General features: G+C 37.4%; 4 protein-coding genes across 6 annotated transcripts; 1 reads left to right on the forward strand and 3 right to left on the reverse strand.

The window, feature by feature from the left end:
- Positions 1–107: 107 nt before the first annotated feature.
- On the forward strand, positions 108–5,067 carry LOC140801610 (probable ribosome biogenesis protein RLP24). 2 transcript variants are annotated; one of them, XM_073156805.1, is made up of 6 exons: positions 170–327; positions 1,758–1,891; positions 2,564–2,673; positions 4,192–4,305; positions 4,394–4,530; positions 4,643–5,067. In XM_073156805.1, exons 3-6 carry the CDS (start codon positions 2,593–2,595, stop codon positions 4,812–4,814), a joined length of 504 nt encoding a protein of 167 aa, XP_073012906.1. In that variant the 5' UTR covers positions 170–327; positions 1,758–1,891; positions 2,564–2,592; the 3' UTR covers positions 4,815–5,067. The 2 variants fall into 2 exon arrangements, with proteins under 2 accessions (XP_073012897.1, XP_073012906.1); XM_073156796.1 differs by lacking the exon at positions 1,758–1,891 and having other exon boundaries at positions 108–327.
- A 731-nt stretch (positions 5,068–5,798) lies between these two features.
- On the reverse strand, positions 5,799–8,874 carry LOC140790661 (enhancer of rudimentary homolog). 2 transcript variants are annotated; one of them, XM_073140849.1, is made up of 5 exons: positions 8,710–8,816; positions 8,403–8,478; positions 7,618–7,711; positions 6,199–6,319; positions 5,799–6,114 (listed from the first exon to the last, which is right to left on the reverse strand). In XM_073140849.1, exons 2-5 carry the CDS (start codon positions 8,427–8,429, stop codon positions 6,021–6,023), a joined length of 336 nt encoding a protein of 111 aa, XP_072996950.1. In that variant the 5' UTR covers positions 8,430–8,478; positions 8,710–8,816; the 3' UTR covers positions 5,799–6,020. The 2 variants fall into 2 exon arrangements, with proteins under 2 accessions (XP_072996950.1, XP_072996958.1); XM_073140857.1 differs by lacking the exon at positions 8,403–8,478 and having other exon boundaries at positions 8,710–8,874.
- Positions 8,875–9,864: 990 nt separating this feature from the next.
- LOC140790656 (probable folate-biopterin transporter 6) lies at positions 9,865–13,290 on the reverse strand. The gene is made up of 5 exons (XM_073140836.1): positions 12,753–13,290; positions 12,420–12,679; positions 12,230–12,328; positions 11,218–11,388; positions 9,865–10,632 (listed from the first exon to the last, which is right to left on the reverse strand). Exons 1-5 carry the CDS (start codon positions 13,150–13,152, stop codon positions 10,048–10,050), a joined length of 1,515 nt encoding a protein of 504 aa, XP_072996937.1. The 5' UTR covers positions 13,153–13,290; the 3' UTR covers positions 9,865–10,047.
- Positions 13,291–14,109: 819 nt separating this feature from the next.
- On the reverse strand, positions 14,110–17,681 carry LOC140790651 (pentatricopeptide repeat-containing protein At4g30825, chloroplastic). Its single transcript, XM_073140822.1, has 2 exons — positions 17,549–17,681; positions 14,110–17,345 (listed from the first exon to the last, which is right to left on the reverse strand). The coding sequence occupies exon 2, from the start codon at positions 17,268–17,270 to the stop codon at positions 14,301–14,303; it is 2,970 nt and encodes a 989-aa protein (XP_072996923.1). The 5' UTR covers positions 17,271–17,345; positions 17,549–17,681; the 3' UTR covers positions 14,110–14,300.
- Between the last annotated feature and the right edge of the window lie 690 nt (positions 17,682–18,371).

Below are 18,371 nucleotides of genomic sequence, written 5' to 3' on the forward strand. Positions count from 1 at the left end.
TACTGATAAGGGTATAGCTAATTTTGTTGGATCCGAAAATAGATAGCATATATCCATTTACCAGCATACGATACATAACTAGACCCCGAAACCCATCTATCCGATCCGACCCGACCCATTAACAATTTAACTTCGCTAACCCTACCCTAACCCATCACCATCCCTCTCCCTCGCTCCGTCCTCATAAGCCGCCTCCGCCCATAAAAACCTACCCGTCTGTTCTCTCTCCTTCACTCTCTCCGACAACTCTCTATCTCTCCCTCTTCATTCTTCACCCGCCGGACGTCGCCTCCATCTATCTCCGACGACTCTCCGCCTCCAAAACAGGTATTCTTCTTCTCTTTTCCCCAATTTCCCCATATCTTATTTTCCAATTTACTCAAGATATTAGCGTTCCTTTTGGTGCTTCGGTGATTTGGGTCATGTTCCAAAGTATTAGCGTTATTTAACACTTGCTAGATGCTACAGTATGATATAGTTCCATCTTTATTTTTTTAAACCTGCTGTATCTCTCTTGTCAGTTGTCTCCCACTATGTACAATTTTTCTGTATCTATTTTACTTGAAATTCTTGGTGGTATATTTGATGATTTCTTAAGTGGGTTTTATCTTTTGGGTGGAGAAAGAGGAGGCTTTAATTATTTCCTTGTTTACGAATAGATACGGAATAGTGAATCTTCCTTTTACCTTGCCTGTCTTTTGCTTTTCCTCAAGTTATATGTTCATCTTTTGTCAAGAATTCTAGATGGGAGAAACCTCTGGAAGTAAAAAATGGATGTCTTCCTAGTATGAGACGTAACAGAACGCTAAATTCACCGGTATCATTGTCCTGTTTGAGCACATGAGTTTCCAATTGGAATATGTAGGAACAAAAAATTGCTGTTGAGCATCTCGGCATAGGGTGATGGTTGTTCCTGTTTGCACAATGAAGAATCTTTTCCATCTGAGTTGTATATGAATTACTAAAACTCTACATTGGTTCTTTTTGAGGGTACTCTTTTATCTTTTCTAGTATGAATGGATAACCATTGTACAACGTAATCAATATGATTTTCAAGGGGGAAATTTCTTTAGTTTGTGATGTATATATTACTTTTTAAGGATATTCTTGGAAACTGGATTGCTTAGTGACATGTCATGTTAGGTGGATTGCACATATGGATCTAATACTGGCATTATTATTAAATTTACATTGTAACAGGATATTAATAGATCATAGTAATAGAATATGAGATAGGGCAACATGACAAGATTGTCGATTAAGATTTAGGGATTATGGCTAACCAGTATTATGCTAAAATAAATCTGGATAAATATAGTTCATCTATTGAAGACTGCACACTAGTAACTAGGAGGTCAACGATGTAAGTATATTAGTGCATGGCATTGCTTATCTTTTTGAGATTTCACATTGACTGAACTTAAGAGCTCAAAGAATTACTCTCATATTGACTGAGCTGCAAAGAATTACATTTTTTGTCCTTCTAGTTAGGTTATCAGTTTCCATAATCAAGTTCTGAAACTTCACTATCTGTGATGCAATTTTTTTTTATATTAGAATCAAACCTCTAGAGGCAATTACTGGGCTTGTCTCAACATCCTATAGGAGTTTTTGTACAAGAATACCAAAGAGGACAGTAAAGGCATATGTAAATACTTGTTTCTGGAAAAGAGTGATAAGTTTTTTGTTAGTACAGCAAGATCTGACTATTCTTGAGCTCTCCAGCAATCAATATGAATTGTAAACTGGTACAACAGGACCTGACTCATTCTGAATTTGGCGAACTGAAGAGCTTTGCTCTGGTATCTGTTAATGATTGCTCCATGAAAGGTCCAATGGAGGAAGTTGGTAGTCATCAAGTTTTAGAGCCAGAGAAAAACTGACGATGCAGGTGTTGTCTCTAAGTAATGATATCTTGTGTTTGCTCACTATTTAATAGTGATTTCTTGTTCTTGTTCACCATTTACTTGTTTTAGTAAATACTATTGATTTGTTCCTGCAGTGAATTGAGCAGTTGATTTTGTGAGTTTTTTTTTTCTTTTATGGTATATATGTTATTGAAAGATCTGGTTCAGATTTGTATCGGGATAAGATCCGATCCTTATATGTTTCATATTTGTATCCATTTAAGTTTTGACCATATCCAATTTGTGTTCGCATCATTAAATCACAATATGGTTTTATAGTTTGCCATTTGTCTAATATTTATATCTGAATCTGGACCCAAAATATGGATGTGGATGTGGGTCGAACACTATCCAATTTGTTTCAACCCTCATTCTGAACAAGTTTCTACTTCGGATACCCTAACTTGTGACAGATTAGTGAGGGCTGGATAAAATATTTGTTCTAAATGAGTAGGAGTTGAAAGATTCTATTTTTCTTTTCTATCATCTCTCATGGATTCTAGGTTGCTCCTCTTATTTTTGTTATCTCATTTGTGCTGATTCACGGATTTACTGTAAATTAATTGTCTGATAAGAACACTGCTAACTTTAATTGCTCAATGTTTGTGATGTGGGTACAGTTGCTTGATAATTTGGTCACTGCCTTCTTATTTCAGGTTATAATTGCTCCTGACTCAGAGAGGCAATGAGGTTAGAGAAGTGTTGGTTTTGTTCCTCAACTATCTATCCGGGGCATGGGATTCAGTTTGTAAGAAATGATGCAAAGGTTCGACCAGTTCGTCATAGAAATATATTTCTAGTACTTGTGGTAGAAAATGTTCGACAATCTTATGGGCAATATGTATCGGAGATTTTTGTTGTTTTTGAACCATATAGGCTTTTCATGTATGTATTTTCTGGTCTCTAATTAAGTGGCTATGTAATCTAGTTATATGTTTGTTTGGTATAACTTGCTTCTTTATGTGCCTAACGCATATAGGGCTTTTCATGTATGTATTTCTGGTCTCTAATCAAGTGGCTATGTGACCCAGTTATATGTTTGTTCGGTATTACTTGTTTCTTTATATGCCTAACGCATGTAAGTTAGAATTACTCATTGGGCCTTGTTTGATGTCACATGTAAGTTAGAATTACTATTCTTTGTTCTCTTTTTGAAAGAGTGATTGCCCTTTCAAATTTTCTCTTTTGCTGCTTTGCATCATTTAAGGAATGTATTAATGAAATTGCACTGTAGGACATGAGATACCAGTAAAATTCTATTTGTTGATTTATTATGGTCCTTCATGGATATTTGGTTGTTGCAATATAAATGTATTATTTTGTATGCATAAAACACCTAGTGTTTTGTGAGCTCATTAGGGATTTCTCATATACTCCTGGCATTTGTCAGAGGCAAAACCCTTAGATCAACAAATATCCATAAATTATTTGCAGAAGACATCTCGTCTATCTCCTCTTTTCCTCTTCAGATATGGTCTGATCTTCTTCCTTGAGTACTCACCTTTCCTATGCATAAAACACCAAGTGTTTTGTGAGCTCATCAGGGATTTCTCGTATATTCCTGGCAATTGTCAGAGGCAAAACCCTTAGATCAACAAATATCCATAAATTATTTGCAGAAGACATCTCATCTATCTCTTCTTTTCCTCTTCAGATATGGTCTGATCTTCTTCCTTGAGTACTCACCTTTCCTATCCTTCAAGCACCGCATTCTCCCACCTTTTTGTCATTGTAAATCCCTCTTCAATCCTACTTTTCTACAGTCATCTTTAGTCCTCCGAACCAGCCAGATTCTATGTACTGGTGATACCTGGACAGATGCCACTTATTTTCTGTTTTTCTCTTGACTTAAACCTTTGCTGCCAAGCCACCATTCCCTTCCATTGTCTAATGATTTTAATTGCAAGATTACCTACCTGCTGAAGATGAACCATTTCAATTTGATTACTACCATATTAAGATTGTCAAAGGATTGAATCTTAATGAGAACAAGATGCATCAAAAAGTTCCTCCAAGATAAGATTGAAACCATTGAGTTAGGTCTCTCTTCTCCCATAGAGATCTTAATCCTAATACACAACATTCGAACATGCCGCGAGTAATTTCTGGTATTACAGTTTAGGGGGATTTTCTATTGTATGAAAGGCTAAGCTTCTTCAGTCAGTTAAGACTGGCATCTTGTTCAGGTAATGATATAAGTTGATCATTTTCTTCTCCTTTTATACGCTAATAGTTTTTGTTTGTGTCCGCGCAGCAGAATATGTGACCAATTGTCTTTTTGTAGATTTTTCGGTTTTGTCGGTCAAAATGCCACAAGAACTTCAAAATGAAGAGAAATCCTCGTAAAGTGAAATGGACAAAGGCATATAGGCGTCTGCGTGGGAAGGACATGACACAGGTATGTGGCTAATTAGCTCTTTTGTCATCTTGGTACATCCACAAACATTTATAGAGTATATAATTATGTGAGTGCTATTTGTCACAAGGACGCAACATTTGAGTTTGAGAGGAAGAGGAACAGGCCAGAGAGATATAACAGAAATATAACTGAGAACACATTGAAGGCCATAAAGAAGATCGATAAAGTTAGAGTCGCTAGAGAGGCCAGGCATCATGCACAAAGGTGATATTTCTACCTCAGAAGCACGGCAACTGTTTCTTTTTTCCTCCTTGAGATGATATCAAATTTTGGTTTCGTTTATGGACAATGTCTAATGAATTTTGGGAATTTACAGGATGAAAGGTAAGAAGGCCATTGAGCAGCAGGCAGCTGCTAAGGAGTTGGAGCAGAGCATTCACATGGTCAAAGCACCGATGGCCCTCCAGCAGGAACCTTCACTCACTCTTCCAAAGATCAAAGTCAAGGTTTCTCAATCCCAGGCAGAGGAAAGGCTTATGGAAGAATAATCGTGTTACAGGCCTTTGTTTTACAGCATAGCATTGGATGCCAATTTGCTATCTTGTTACTAAGTCCTATTTCATAGTTCTTATCTATTTGATAATGCATGTGGTTCTTGACATCTTGTATGACATCCCTTGATGTGAGAGAGAAACAAACTTAATTGAGTTTCCAGAGAAATTTTGACAGCCACTAGGCATGTTTGTCAGTGCTGGATTTGTGATAGTTCCTAATGACAAATGAGTTACCCAGTTTGATCAAGGTTTTGGCTAAAATGTGCCAATGCCACTGAATGTTGCTGAAGTATATGATTGAGATCTTCTAGCTACTGTGGCTTCTCATTGCACTGGCTGAATCTGTTCTCTGTTTTTCCTTTCTCTTTTGAGAGAAATCTGCTTACTCTGTTAAGATGCTTGAGATCGACGCCTGCTGTATTTTCTATCCGTATAATGTTTTAAACTGAAGAATATTAATGTCCTCTGCATGTACTCCAAATATTCAAGTAAACCTGGTACAGATTGATCGGAAGCACATATCTATGGAATTAATTAGACATGTCGGGTGAAACAAAACTGGCAGAACTCATCTATATCTACATTCCCTGCAAACAGAATTGATAATTGTTGATACGCTTCTCAACTTATTATGTCTACATGCTTAACGCTCTGCTTGCTGCAATAGAGGATGTCATGTTGAAGGAATATGATCCAGGGTTCGTTACTTCTCTTAATGAAAGAAAAACCTCCAGGCTGCTATAGAAAAGGTGATTCATGTTTCCGAAATTTAGTGACTAACTAGAAGCAAGTTAAAAATTCAGATACTTGTGGCATAAACACTTCATTAAAATAAGTTGGAAGAGAAAATTGCACTTGCATGTTACTCGAGCTATTTATAATAAGAGATAACATGAATAAAATCTCTAGCCCAAATGTAATTCCAATAATCAGGAGTTAGAGTTGCGCCATCTGACTATTAAATCAGCCATCTCAAACTTGTTCAAGCCTTCACCCTCTCTTTTAATATGACAAGCTGCAAATACATGCCCAGTGTATATGTTCTTGCATATATCAATAAGCAACCACCTGGTAAGGTTCAAACATATTCAACTCAAGCCCGAGCTATTTAACTTAACAACCCCATACAAGACACAACTCCATATATACCGTACACAACTAGAACCACCCATTACCACATTGAGTCCTTGCTCATGATATTTACTGTTGGGCCAGTTTCTTCAGGTGTTGAAACATACGCTGTTTGATCCATTGACGGTCATATGGCAGAAAAGCCTGAATTGAGTGATCATAGCTGCAACGGAGCCAGGAAGAATTTCTCAGTTGTAAACTGCAATATCAGCATCATGAGATATCTGTCATAATAAAGGATACTCACACTAGTGCACTTAGATCAACTAGGCCATCAATGAAGTTGTATAGATCAGTGATGTCATAGGTTATATTCCTGATTGTTGGATTAATATCCTTGAGCTTCCTTTCATAAAGCCCACAAATTCCTGTCATTCAAAAGAGCACCCTTCTGAATACAAAAACAATAATCAAAGATGTCAGAAAGAAAATCTTTGAACAACAGCCAAAATGCCTGACAAGTTCACTTTAAGTTTAAAAAAGGATTCTCTCGACTTGGAAAGTGTTTTCCGAGATACCAAACTTAGGTGCGCACAAGAGATCAATATATCTCGTTTCACGTAACACTGCAAAGTGGAAACCTGAAAGACATAGCCATCCAATTTTTCTATACATGGGCTACTGTAATGTAAAATTCAATAAGTTTAAATAGCATAGAGAACCAAAAATTATTGGATTTTGTCAGATTTACACAGGAGCAACAAGACGGAAGCTGAAATCTGTTTAAGTAACCTACCCCAGATTGGGCAGCAGATTCTCAGAGCAGTCTAATCAGGCTAAAGTGTATAACCAATGAAGGATGAGAAAAAGGTGTTTTCTCAATATTGTCCTGTCAGTCAAGATAATATGAACCATATTATCCAGAGCAAATGCATATTGCAGCGATGAATTGAGCATTCCAAGGCAAAGGCACACTTAGAACTTGAAGGACTTGATGTTTGAGGTAAAATTCTGGAGAAACATCATGGTCTTAAGTCTGTAAGTCTGCAACTATGCATAAGACATTATCATAGATATGCCCATGCAAGGACTATTTTAATTTCTAGCTTTTCATGTTGTCCAATGCTGGAAATCCAGATGAATAGTAGAGCCCAATATTTAATGTGCACTTTAAGCTTTTGCACCAAACAAGCATGGCGAGCATTTCTCTAGAAATGGTTTCCAATATGTTGCATTGTAAAATTAGTATCTACTTTGTAATCATGTAAACATAGTTTTTCATTGATCACAAACTCTAACGACGGATCTTGCAGCAAGCAAAGCAGCAAATATTTACGTGCACATGAAAACATTATACATACATATATATTCATTATATAAAATGCATATTTTTTTAGTATGGCTTTTCATTCAAGAAAGTATAGACTGTCGAAATATTATAACTTAAGATAGATTACAAGATCTTCCCAATAGCAATAAAGATGGATTAAGACTAAATTTCAAGATTTCCATAGCTTTCCTGACAAAAGTTCTACACTGGTTTTCAAAACTAAAATTCAACATAACTTATTTAAGTTTTAGTACAGTAATTATATGCCATGAGGCTAAGAGTCCTCTAATGAAGACATCTTAGCAATACTTACATATTGCAATGAACTGATGGAGAAATCAAAATAATAACAAACTTGGAATTGCACAAGCTTATTCAAGGACCGATAATACATACCATCCATAGACTGACTAATTGAATTATAATCCATGAATGTTCTAGATGACCTATTCTGAGAAGCTTGCATCAGAATAATGGTGTGCCTGTTAGCCTGCACAATGACAGTCGATCAGCATAAAAGATTTGGCCCAATCAAACATGACTAACATTTCTAACAATTAGATCTTGCACAGGCCTTTTTCATCCTAAGTTAGGAATATAGGCATTCAGAGATATGATGCTCCCATCACAGAATGGCGCACATCTAAAATTCTGATACCTGTATTCAGATTTTAATTTCGTAAAAGATTGTGTAACACCAAAGAATATCCTGCAAATTAATTAAGCTGATAGTTATAGACGCCAGTATTCAAATTTTAATTTTCCATGCTTGTAAAAGACTGTGCAATACCACCAAAGAATATCCTGCAAACAAATTAAAGAGCAGCCAATGACAACAACAACAACAAAAGTAAAGCATTTATCCCCAACTATTTGGGGTCAGCTAAAGAAAATACTGGAAACTTTAACCAAGAACTTCTCGCTGAATTCTTCCAGTTACGATAAAAAAGATGAAGTCTCCAAGAACAGAAAGAGGTGAATCAACTATGAAAACCTTACCAATATTAATTCTTCCAACAGAAACAGACAATATATGATTTACACATCCATCCTTCTATATCAACATGTATATCACAAGAATCAGGCTTCACAACGGGGAAAGAGAGTGAAAAGAGTGAATGAGTAATGCAGATCTTATTACTTCCAGCAGATTCATGGAGAGGAGATTTAATAAACAGCACCTCATCACTTTCAGGAATCGAAAACATTGTAAAGTGCTCGCTACTTGATCATCTTCTCCCTTTCATGTTCCTTTCTCTTTATGAGCAATACAACCAATCAGACGAAGAAAAACAAACGACAACGAAATAGTAAACAGAACAAAAGAATCAACAGAGGAATCTGTTAAATTGCAGAAAGAGATACGGCAAAAGGAAGCAATCGAAAACAGTGTAAAGTAAACCAGAAGGGGGCGAGGAGAAACCCTAGTCCTTTAAGCAAAGACAGTCAAGAATTTGGCGACCAGGGGGAGAGAAAGAGAGAGCTCACCATGGTTTTGGATCGAAAATCTATAGCGCGAAGGAGGAATCGGAAGTGGATTCGGCCGAGAGCAAGCCCTTGGGATTGCGAAGCGAGTGATAGTCGCGGTCGGAGACGACTGCGGGGAGAGAGAGGTAAAAGGTAGCGGAGGGGAAATCGAATCCTAACCCCGAATTCGATAAGAACCCGAATCCACTTACCCATCGGAAGGATTAAACTCTTATGATTTAAATACGATAAATTTCAAATTGCCATCCATTGGTTATGCCTAAAATCAATGCTACCCAAATTGAATTTTTATTTATATAAAATCATTTATGTTTCGATATGTAATATATATATAAATTATCATAATATTCTTATAATATTAATAATCCTATTGCTTGAGTAAATATGAATCTTATACGTATACTTTTAAGATGACTAAAATTTTGTCATTTCATAATTATATATTTAAAGAGAGTATGCTTTTGCTCAAGCTCCTATCGAAATGAGTTTCAAGCCTAAGAATCTAATTTAGGCTCTGCTGATCTACACTTCGAGCCGAGCCATTTCAAGCTCTTTAATGGAGTCAGAACTCATTTCAAGCCCAACTTAATTTGAGCCATAATAAAGTTCAATTTGAGCCCATTCAAGCCTGGCTTAATACAAGCCGAATTCAATTTAACCCGTAATAAATGAACAAGAATCCACTTACCCGGTCTGGTGGGTTTCTCAAACCCCCGAATTTAGAATATGAAAGTATTTTTGTCACATTAAAAAGATTGTATTTTATGTAACAATTTTTGCTTTATAAATATCATCTTGGAGCATTGGCGCTTTCTGAAACTCCACTGAGAAGTTTCTCGATCTTTTGCAACTTTCCTCTTAGACTATTACAATTAGTTGAATCGTAGCTTACATAATAATAATGCCAAAAAGTCATTTGAATTGCCATAAGCCACATGTATGCTAGCTAATGAGATCATGCTCATGCCCAGATGGGCTCTTGTTGTATAAATATATTTTTGGTTCGAAACCGTTAAAAAGAAATAAAAAGGAAAAATAAACACATGTAAACTATCAGGACTAGTAACAGAAACTGAAAAGGTACAATGCAATATAATAAGTGAATAGGAGTGTTGGGAAGTAGAAAGGAAAGAGACTTATTAGAACACACAATGCTTCAGGAAGGAGAGTCAGAATTCAATTTTCGGTAAGTATTACTCTAAGCATTGTTAAAGTACAGGTAAGTGCAAAAATTGATAAGACCTGTATTGCTGTATTAATGAAAGAATATCTTCACATAAGCTAGCAAAGCAGTGATTGTGTTGAAACGTGGCTGTCAATTACCTACAATGACCCCCCTTATGCCTCCTCCCTCTCATTAAGTTTTGCAAGTTCCACATTCTCCTGATTGCTACTGGATGATTTCAGGAGATCAGGTGGAAGCAAAGCTTCACTTTGATTGCCTTTGGGCACAAGAAAAATAAGAAACAATGTAGAAAACCTCAACAAGTTCCTTATGAGCACAACTAGCCATAGATTCCTGAAATCGATCCTTGTAACATGGAACACATGGAGAAGGATTCCTCCTCCTGTTTTTGAAGACAATAATCCGAGGCTGTCAATGCACATGAGGAGTGCAAAGAAGGTGCCTTCGATACCCAAAGGGCACAACTTAGTGCTCAGGACAATCATTGGCATCCAGCGGATTCGTGTTATAATTCTAGAGGAACACTCCTCCAGGATCACGAAGACATAGTCAGGGATTCCAAGTTTTAGGTTCCATCGAAGAACAAAGATGAGGTCAAGCATTCCAGAAACACTATAAAGGAGTTGAGCATAGAAGAGTAGGCTTCTGAACGGGTGGTTCTTCAGAAACTTGTGGTAGATGAGGACCCCTACCATGGATGCCATTGCACCAATGGCGTAGATTATTCCTACAAATTGCTGTATTAAGAGAAGTTGGTTAGTACAAAATGGTAATAAAGTGCCATTATAGTGTAGAAGTATTTCTAGCACACTGGTTTAGCATGTTTTGATGCTATCTTTACTGCTACAACTAAGATTTTACTCAGAGAAGTTTATGTAATTCATCCATAAACAAACTAATTAGTTTTTTCATTTATCAACCAATCTATTACTTTTCATTATTTTCTCGGTAGATGCTTAGATTTCTCAAGAACACTGTAGTTTTAGCTCTTTTACTTGAGATAGCTGCATATTGTACCAGTGAAAAGACTTCCATTGCGTTTAACAACTTTTGTGCTATGTCAGATAATAGTGGATATTCGGCAAATAAAGCTACACTATTCTCCAAGATCTGATTTTTCACCAGGAGTTATCTGCTTTAGTCCTTTAAAATTCAAAATGGTCAAGCAAATAACAAATTTATTCTAAAACATAAATGCCCAAAAGAGGAGTGTTAATCTATTAGACTCAGAGAAATTGTTCCATAATCTTTGGTGAGGGCATGAAGTATACTAAACATCATTATTGGACAATTGCCAAGATAATAGATTTTCTTTTCTTTACCTGAGTAAATGCTGGACCAGCTGTCGGATTAGTATACCAGTAGAACTGCCCCTCATGAGTGCTGATGCTGAGGGCCAAAGACAGGAACATATACAAGGAAGGCTTCCACACTGCCGGATATCTTATCGTCCTTCCCATCCCCCTCACCGCAACGCCCACCTTCTCCCAGACCTGCAAAGAAAGAAAAGAAGATACAGATGATCACTGGTACATAGAAAAAAAAATGCAAGTTGAAAACTGAATGTTTGGTCCTCGTCCTACCAACAGTGCAGATGATGTTACTTTGACAATTTACATATTCACTCTGTTCCACATACTGGCTGAGTCATGGGTTTGAAGATGGTCTTATTCAAATTGGCTATCAAGCCCACGGGAGTATGATGTTGAGAAAGGGTCAAAGAAGAAAAAGATCCAAAATTGACTTGTTTTAGAATCAGAGACCAATTTGTTAATTATCATCATCTCTAGTCCAATCATACCATGAATCAATAATGTATAATGCTGGCTAGACGGCATACTTCTGTATGAGTTTCCATCCTTCAAGGGGTATCTTAGAGGCTTTGAGTTAGTAATGCTTGTGGTGCTTCAAAATGTATCCGAAAACACTTTTGATGACTATTAGTCTAGATCGGACAAAACTGCATAACACCAGAGAAAATGGTGAATATTGTTATTTTATATCTACAATTTTATTCTCAGAGTTCGGAAAAAGATCCTGCCATCAAAAACATCTCAAGACATGAACATCATTCAAAATGAAATTTAGGCCGACCAGCTGACTCATCCATTTCAACTCAATTTGTTGAACACTGCCTAAGAATGAGAAAAATTAGGCCCCACAAATTGTTCTACAAGGAATCAAACTAGATAATATGAAGTGCTACCTACCAAAAGTAAAAAAATTGAGGTTATAATTGCAAATATAAGCCAACTATAACCCACTATTTCTCTTATATTTATGGATCAACGGCATCTTAGATAAGAAAATTGCAAGATTAATGGATGCACTCACCTTTTGCTTCTCGGAGTAATGATTCGTTCTCAGCTCATAGATCACAAACCCGAGCAGAACAAGCAACACCGCAGGCATTGCCATGATCCCCAATGCTCCCTACATTGATTAAACCAAACCTACCCAAAAAATTAGTTGACAGCAACATCAACACAAAATTCGGACGGTCACATTGATCGATGAGTCTGACCTGAGCCCCGAGATCGCGGACGAAGACCCCACTGGTGGAGAAGCCGATGAGGGCGCCGAGAGAGGAGACGGCGCCGCAAAGGGTCTGCATGTCCGGTGCGAGATGCGGCTTCTCGATACTATTCCTCGCGATGCACGCGTCGATCGTCACGTCGGCGATGGCCACGGCCGCCGTCATGCCGATGAAGCAGAGGAGAGCGAGCACCACCGGTAGGCCGGTGACCGATGAGACTGTAAGCGCCGCGATGGCTCCCAGTATACCTGATAATTTTTTCTTTCTTTTTCAATAGGAATCACTACACATTTTATAATCAAAATAACACTGAAATTTTACCTGAAACAATAAAGTAGGGTCGACGACGGAAACCATAGATGGGGATAACATCGGTGAGGACTCCCCAAACTGGCTTCATCACCCAAGGGATGTAATAGAACCCCACAAACATCTGCACGGCAGATGGCTGCACCTTTTGTACATCCTTCCAGTAGTAATCCGAGACCACCCTAAAGAATGATCCAGCGAAGCCTTGGCTCAATCCGTAGACCAACACAATCCCAAACACAAAGCTTGCGTTCAGCTCCCTGCAAAGCATTGCAATCCATTGGAATGGCTCCAAGATTATCCTCAACGGCCGACTCGGCTTCTCGTGGTCCTTCGACGGCTCGGCGGAGATACCCGGCGCCGGACCTGACGCCGGCTTCTCGATGAGATTTTGGGTTTCCGAGGAGTCCATGTGTGAGGAAGAGGGGGGGGAGTTGACTTGTGTTATGAGAAGAGATGGTGTGAACTCACCAAATCCTCGTTCGCCACCCCACGTGAGGACTTAATATTGGGAGATGTTTATTATAGACTTATAGTCTTGGTGCAAAACCAAGGAACTGAGGAAGGGGTGTTCTGGGGAAGGCATTCACTATTCGGTACGATAACCAGGACAAAGTCGGCTAACATTGACTTCATATTCACACGTGGGAGTTATATACCAGGAAACCTTTGGTGAAAGACTTTTGGTAGGTAGTTAGATGAAAATTTGGTCTCAAATAAATGAGCTGCTGGAGCTCGGGTTCAGCTGAGCCAAGTTTAAATTTTATTTTAGGTTTATTAAATTTCGAGTTAAGTAAGCCGGCTCCAATTTGGCTTGGCTTGAATAATAGGTTTAGATTAGCTTGACTCGAAAATAACTTAGTTCTAAGCTTAGTTTTGACTTCGGCTTAGTCTACTCAACTTGATTTCGACTTAAAAATAGGCTCTCAAACAGCTCATGCTCTGTCCCGCTTGGCTTGAGTTGAGCTAAGCTAGAATCTCAAGCTACACTCGAAATTAATATTAAGCCAAGCCAAAGAGGCTTGCTCAATCGCGGGGTCTTTTACAACCCTACAAGAGATGGAGAAAAAATAAGTTTATCTTCTACTTCTATTAATTAAACTCTTGGCTTCCGTCGTTTACCCTCTTTCTGAGGTAAAAAAATTGTGGAGATTATGGCTGCTCATGATGCAATCTTGCAAAAATTAAAAAAATAAAATGATGGCAAAACATGATTCTATAGCGAATACAATTCAGTAGCGAATATGCCCCCTAAAGAAAAACATAAAAGAGACTCTACAAAGAGAGGTAGAGACATGAACATGGTAAGGCGTATAACTTATTTAGAATCATAAGTATAGTAAAATTCATGAAGAGAAGGAAGATCAAGTTTTCCGAATCATTGTAGTTTCACGTGAAATATATGATAAATATACAAATATTATCAAACAATTTGATGAGCTTGGCCAATAAATTCTGTAATGCTTATGAAGATATCTGCTTGCCATCATGTTTGGAGTATTGAAAGAACTGGGAAGCAGGAAAGCCTAAGCTACAGTCCATCAATTGGTGGCCTAACACTCACACAGTCGCTGGAGTATTTTCAGCGCGGACATCCATCTGCTTCATCCAGAGAGACCACTTAACAGCTTCTAGAAAGTTTTCGTTCCTTTGGAGAGCAGCAATGAGGTTAGTATATGTTACTCGATCAGGATTTATCCTTCTAATTCTCATCTCCTGCACTACATTGACAGCCTCTTCAGCCATTCCAGCTACACCATATGCCTTGATCAAGGTATTGTAACTGTACAGATCAGGTTCGAGGCCGCGATCTTTTAATTCCGCAAGCACATTAGCAACCTCTTCAATCCATCCCTTCTTTCCATAAATATTGATCATAATATTATATGTATAATGGTCAGAATCACATTTTGCTTCCTTCATGTTCTGCAATACATGATTAAACTCCTCTAATTGGTCTTCCTTACCATATGCATCAAGCATACAATTGTATGCTTCAAGTGATATAGGATATCCAGCTTGCTGCATTCTTTGGATGAGAGATCGCATGCTCTTAAAGTCCTTGCTTTGTCCATATGCTGCTATAATTGTATTGTACGAAATAATGTCTGCCAATCCCTGTTTGCGAGCCATCCAAAATACCTTCCTAGCCTTCTTTAACAGTCCGGCCTTACCATATACATCTAGCATCACATTTAAGGTAATAGTGTTAGCAGAATATCCATGGTGAATCATCTCATCAAAAAGTCTAGAGAGTTCATCCACAGGTAAGGCACGCCCGCAACAGTTTATAATGCAGTTATACATGGCCTCATCCCACTTAATCCCAGTCTTGAGTATCCAGTAGTAGACATTTGACAGCTTCTCAAGCATACCACATCGTTGGTATGTGCGGAGCATATCACGAAAAAGATAAGTATCTGGAACAATGTCTTTCTGTTTTTCCATCATGTCCAAAACTAAACAAGCATCTTTTAACCGGCCAGCTTTGATATACATCCTCACAAAAATACTGTATGCAATCATATCCAATGTGGACCCTGATGATTTCAGCTTAAGGTACAGATTTTCAGCATCAGTAAATCTGTCCATGGCACTGAAAACATCAATCATGGAGCTTGTGATATGGAGATTTATCTGCATTTCAGATCTTGGCATCTGATCATAGATCTTGACAGCATTCTCATAAGAACCTGCCTCCTTGCAAGAACATATCAAAAGATGGTATAGGTTGTCTTCAAAATCAGAATCTTCCCACCTCTTATCACGTAAAACTTGTAAAGCATCATCCAACAAAGAATTCTGAATATACGCCATTACTAAAATAGAACAGGAAGTAGGATCAAGCAAAATGTCCTCATAAAAGGAAGCTTCTAGAGTAGGAAGAACATTATCTAACCTTCCGACCCGTTCATATGCCTGAAGAAGGCTACCAACTATTGAAGAACACTGACAGCCTGCTGCCCTCATGTCTTTAAGAGTTTGAATAGCCCCTTCTTCATCTCCATACCTTGCTTGTAAGTTGATCATTGTGTAAAAGTTTGACGAGCTTGGTTGAAACCCCAATCTCTTGAGTTCCTGATAGTAAAACAATGCCTCCACATAATTGTTCACTCTACCAAAACCCTCAATCATTGATCTATAAGTAGTTTCATCTGGTACCAAGCCAACAAGATGAAGACTTTGAAATATACTTTTTGCTGCCTCAGTGTTAGACATCTTTCCATGTCCAGTGATCAATGTGTTGTACGCAACAATATTTGGGGAAATTCCTGCCTGTAACATTGACTTCATAACCAATTCAGCCTCCTCTAGTTTACCCTGTTGGCTGTAAGCATTAAGTTGAACCAACCAATTTTCTACATTTGGAAGCACTTCATCCTTTTTCATCAGATTGATGGTCTCCTCTGACTTAGCATACAATCTCAAACGTGTATAAATTGTGATCATTGCAGAGTAAGCACTAACGCACTTAAGTTTGCATCTTCTCATGGTGGAGAAGACACACTCAGCTTGCCGAAGACAGCTTCTCTTTTGGTAAAGACCCATAAGCATGCCAATAGTAGCAATATTAGGCTGCACTCCTCTTTCTAGCATCATCTGAAACCACTTTGTTCCCCACCAAACAATTCCTCTTTTGGCACAAACATATATGAGAGAGTTAAATACTTGAACATTCAATTCACATGCCGACTGAACAGTCATTTCTTCAAGTAATGATTTGGCTCTAGACCAATCCTCTTTCCTGGCAACTGCTCGAAGGACTATGTGATAAGCATCAGTATTCTCCTTAAGCTTTCCGTTACTCCTCATCCACTCGAAAAAGTTGATTGTCTTCTCATCATTTTTCTTCTCAAGGCGCTTTAAAACAAAATTACACTGCTCCATGCTAGAACTAGAGCTGATAGCAGATAAATCAAATTCTACTTCATGATCATTTCTTGCAAACTCAAATGCCCGTGCCTTTTTAGTAAGAATAGGCTTTGAAACTTCGCGTCTTGCCGACTTCTTACTACTCAAAAGTCGTTTCCATATCTTTCTTTCAGTCCTTTTATCACCACTGTTCTTGAGACTTGTATCATGGAGATTCACCATATTTGGAACAGACTTATTCCAAGTCATGCTCGGATCCAACAAAGATGCATGACCAGCATGACTTGTTTGAGATTTCTTAACTAAATCAGTTATCAATTGGGATTCTCCAATGCCTTCTAAACCATGAACTTTGGTGTTCTTTAACCGAACTTTAGGGTTGGTACTCCACCTATTGATGCCAACTGCAGTAGACAACTGAATACCCCAAATAGATTCCAACAAATGCTCCTCTTTTCTAGAATCAACCCCTAATCCACAGCATTTAACATCCCTTCTTACTTCCTTTTTCCAATCTACCACATATCCGATGTTAATAGACGATACCCATGAATTAGAACTAGCAAGATCCACTCCGGAAAGAAAGGAATTCCCATAAAAATTGCATCTTTTTGATTCAAAAATATCTTGTGCAGCAGAAAATCTCAGAGAACCCATCCTACTCAAAGTCACACATGGGAAATTCGTGAATAAGTGCAAGGTCCAAATATGGGAACTTCAGGAATAACCCCACTGCAGTGAAAATTGAAACCGAACATTAATTAGCCAACTCAGAATAGCATTACGAAAACTGAAATCGAAGCAAGCATTTGGTGGAAATAAGGGATTTGCTAAGCATCTACAAGAAAAATATCAGTATTTTCTCCTTTTCATTGTTCAACCTTAAATTTTGGTCAAGGGTCGCTGATGGAGAACAGGTGACGAAATTTTAGTACCTCGAAGTTAACGGAGAAGGATAAGGAGGGTTCGAGTCTCTGAGATCACCTTCTTCTCAGCTCCGTAGCATCCACGAAGTACTGAGAGCTCTTTCGAATCTAATTATCAAATGAATACGAAGGGTAAAGGGGTTTATATATGGAAGACTGTAGCCAGCGAACTTTGCGCTTCTTATCCCGCTTCTCTTCAGTAGCGTTTTTCTCCTTTTCTTTTATCAATATAATTTTTGGGGGAAAAACTTTTATTTTGGGTATTTCTAAATATTAAGAAATAAATATAATTTTTTTTAATCCTAAAACTTAAGAAGTGGATAGCTTGTTTTCAGCCCTTAGTAATTTTGGAAACTGAATATTATAATTTTATTTGTTAGATTAATTTGTTGACAGAGATTTTATTTTTTATGGAAATACTATGCTTTAATTTTCAATAAAACAGAACCATAATAAAATTATGATTTTTTTTAATAATTAGACTTGGGACTCTCAAAACTAAATTGCTGCCCATTTACAGATTGATCCTCTTAATTATTAAAAAAAAACATTTCTCCAAATGCCTATTCTGTTAAGTATCTTATAGATTTTTTTTGTGAAATATGTTAATATCAGGTGATTAATTTAGGTCTTATAAAAAATATAGTTTTTGTTCATTTTAGAGGAAAAACAGAAAGAAAAATTAAGCGTAAAATAATTATTTGATGTTTCGATGTTTTCGTAGTTTAAAATATCAATGCATATTATTTATAAAATCAAATCAAACTAGCCTAATTATATTTATATATTATTTATGGTAATATATATTAATAAATATAAATTGAGTCTTATC

Source organism: Typha latifolia, chromosome 1 (assembly GCF_019914945.1).
Source record: "Typha latifolia isolate L0001 chromosome 1, TyphaL0001v2, whole genome shotgun sequence".
Lineage (NCBI taxonomy): Eukaryota > Viridiplantae > Streptophyta > Magnoliopsida > Poales > Typhaceae > Typha > Typha latifolia.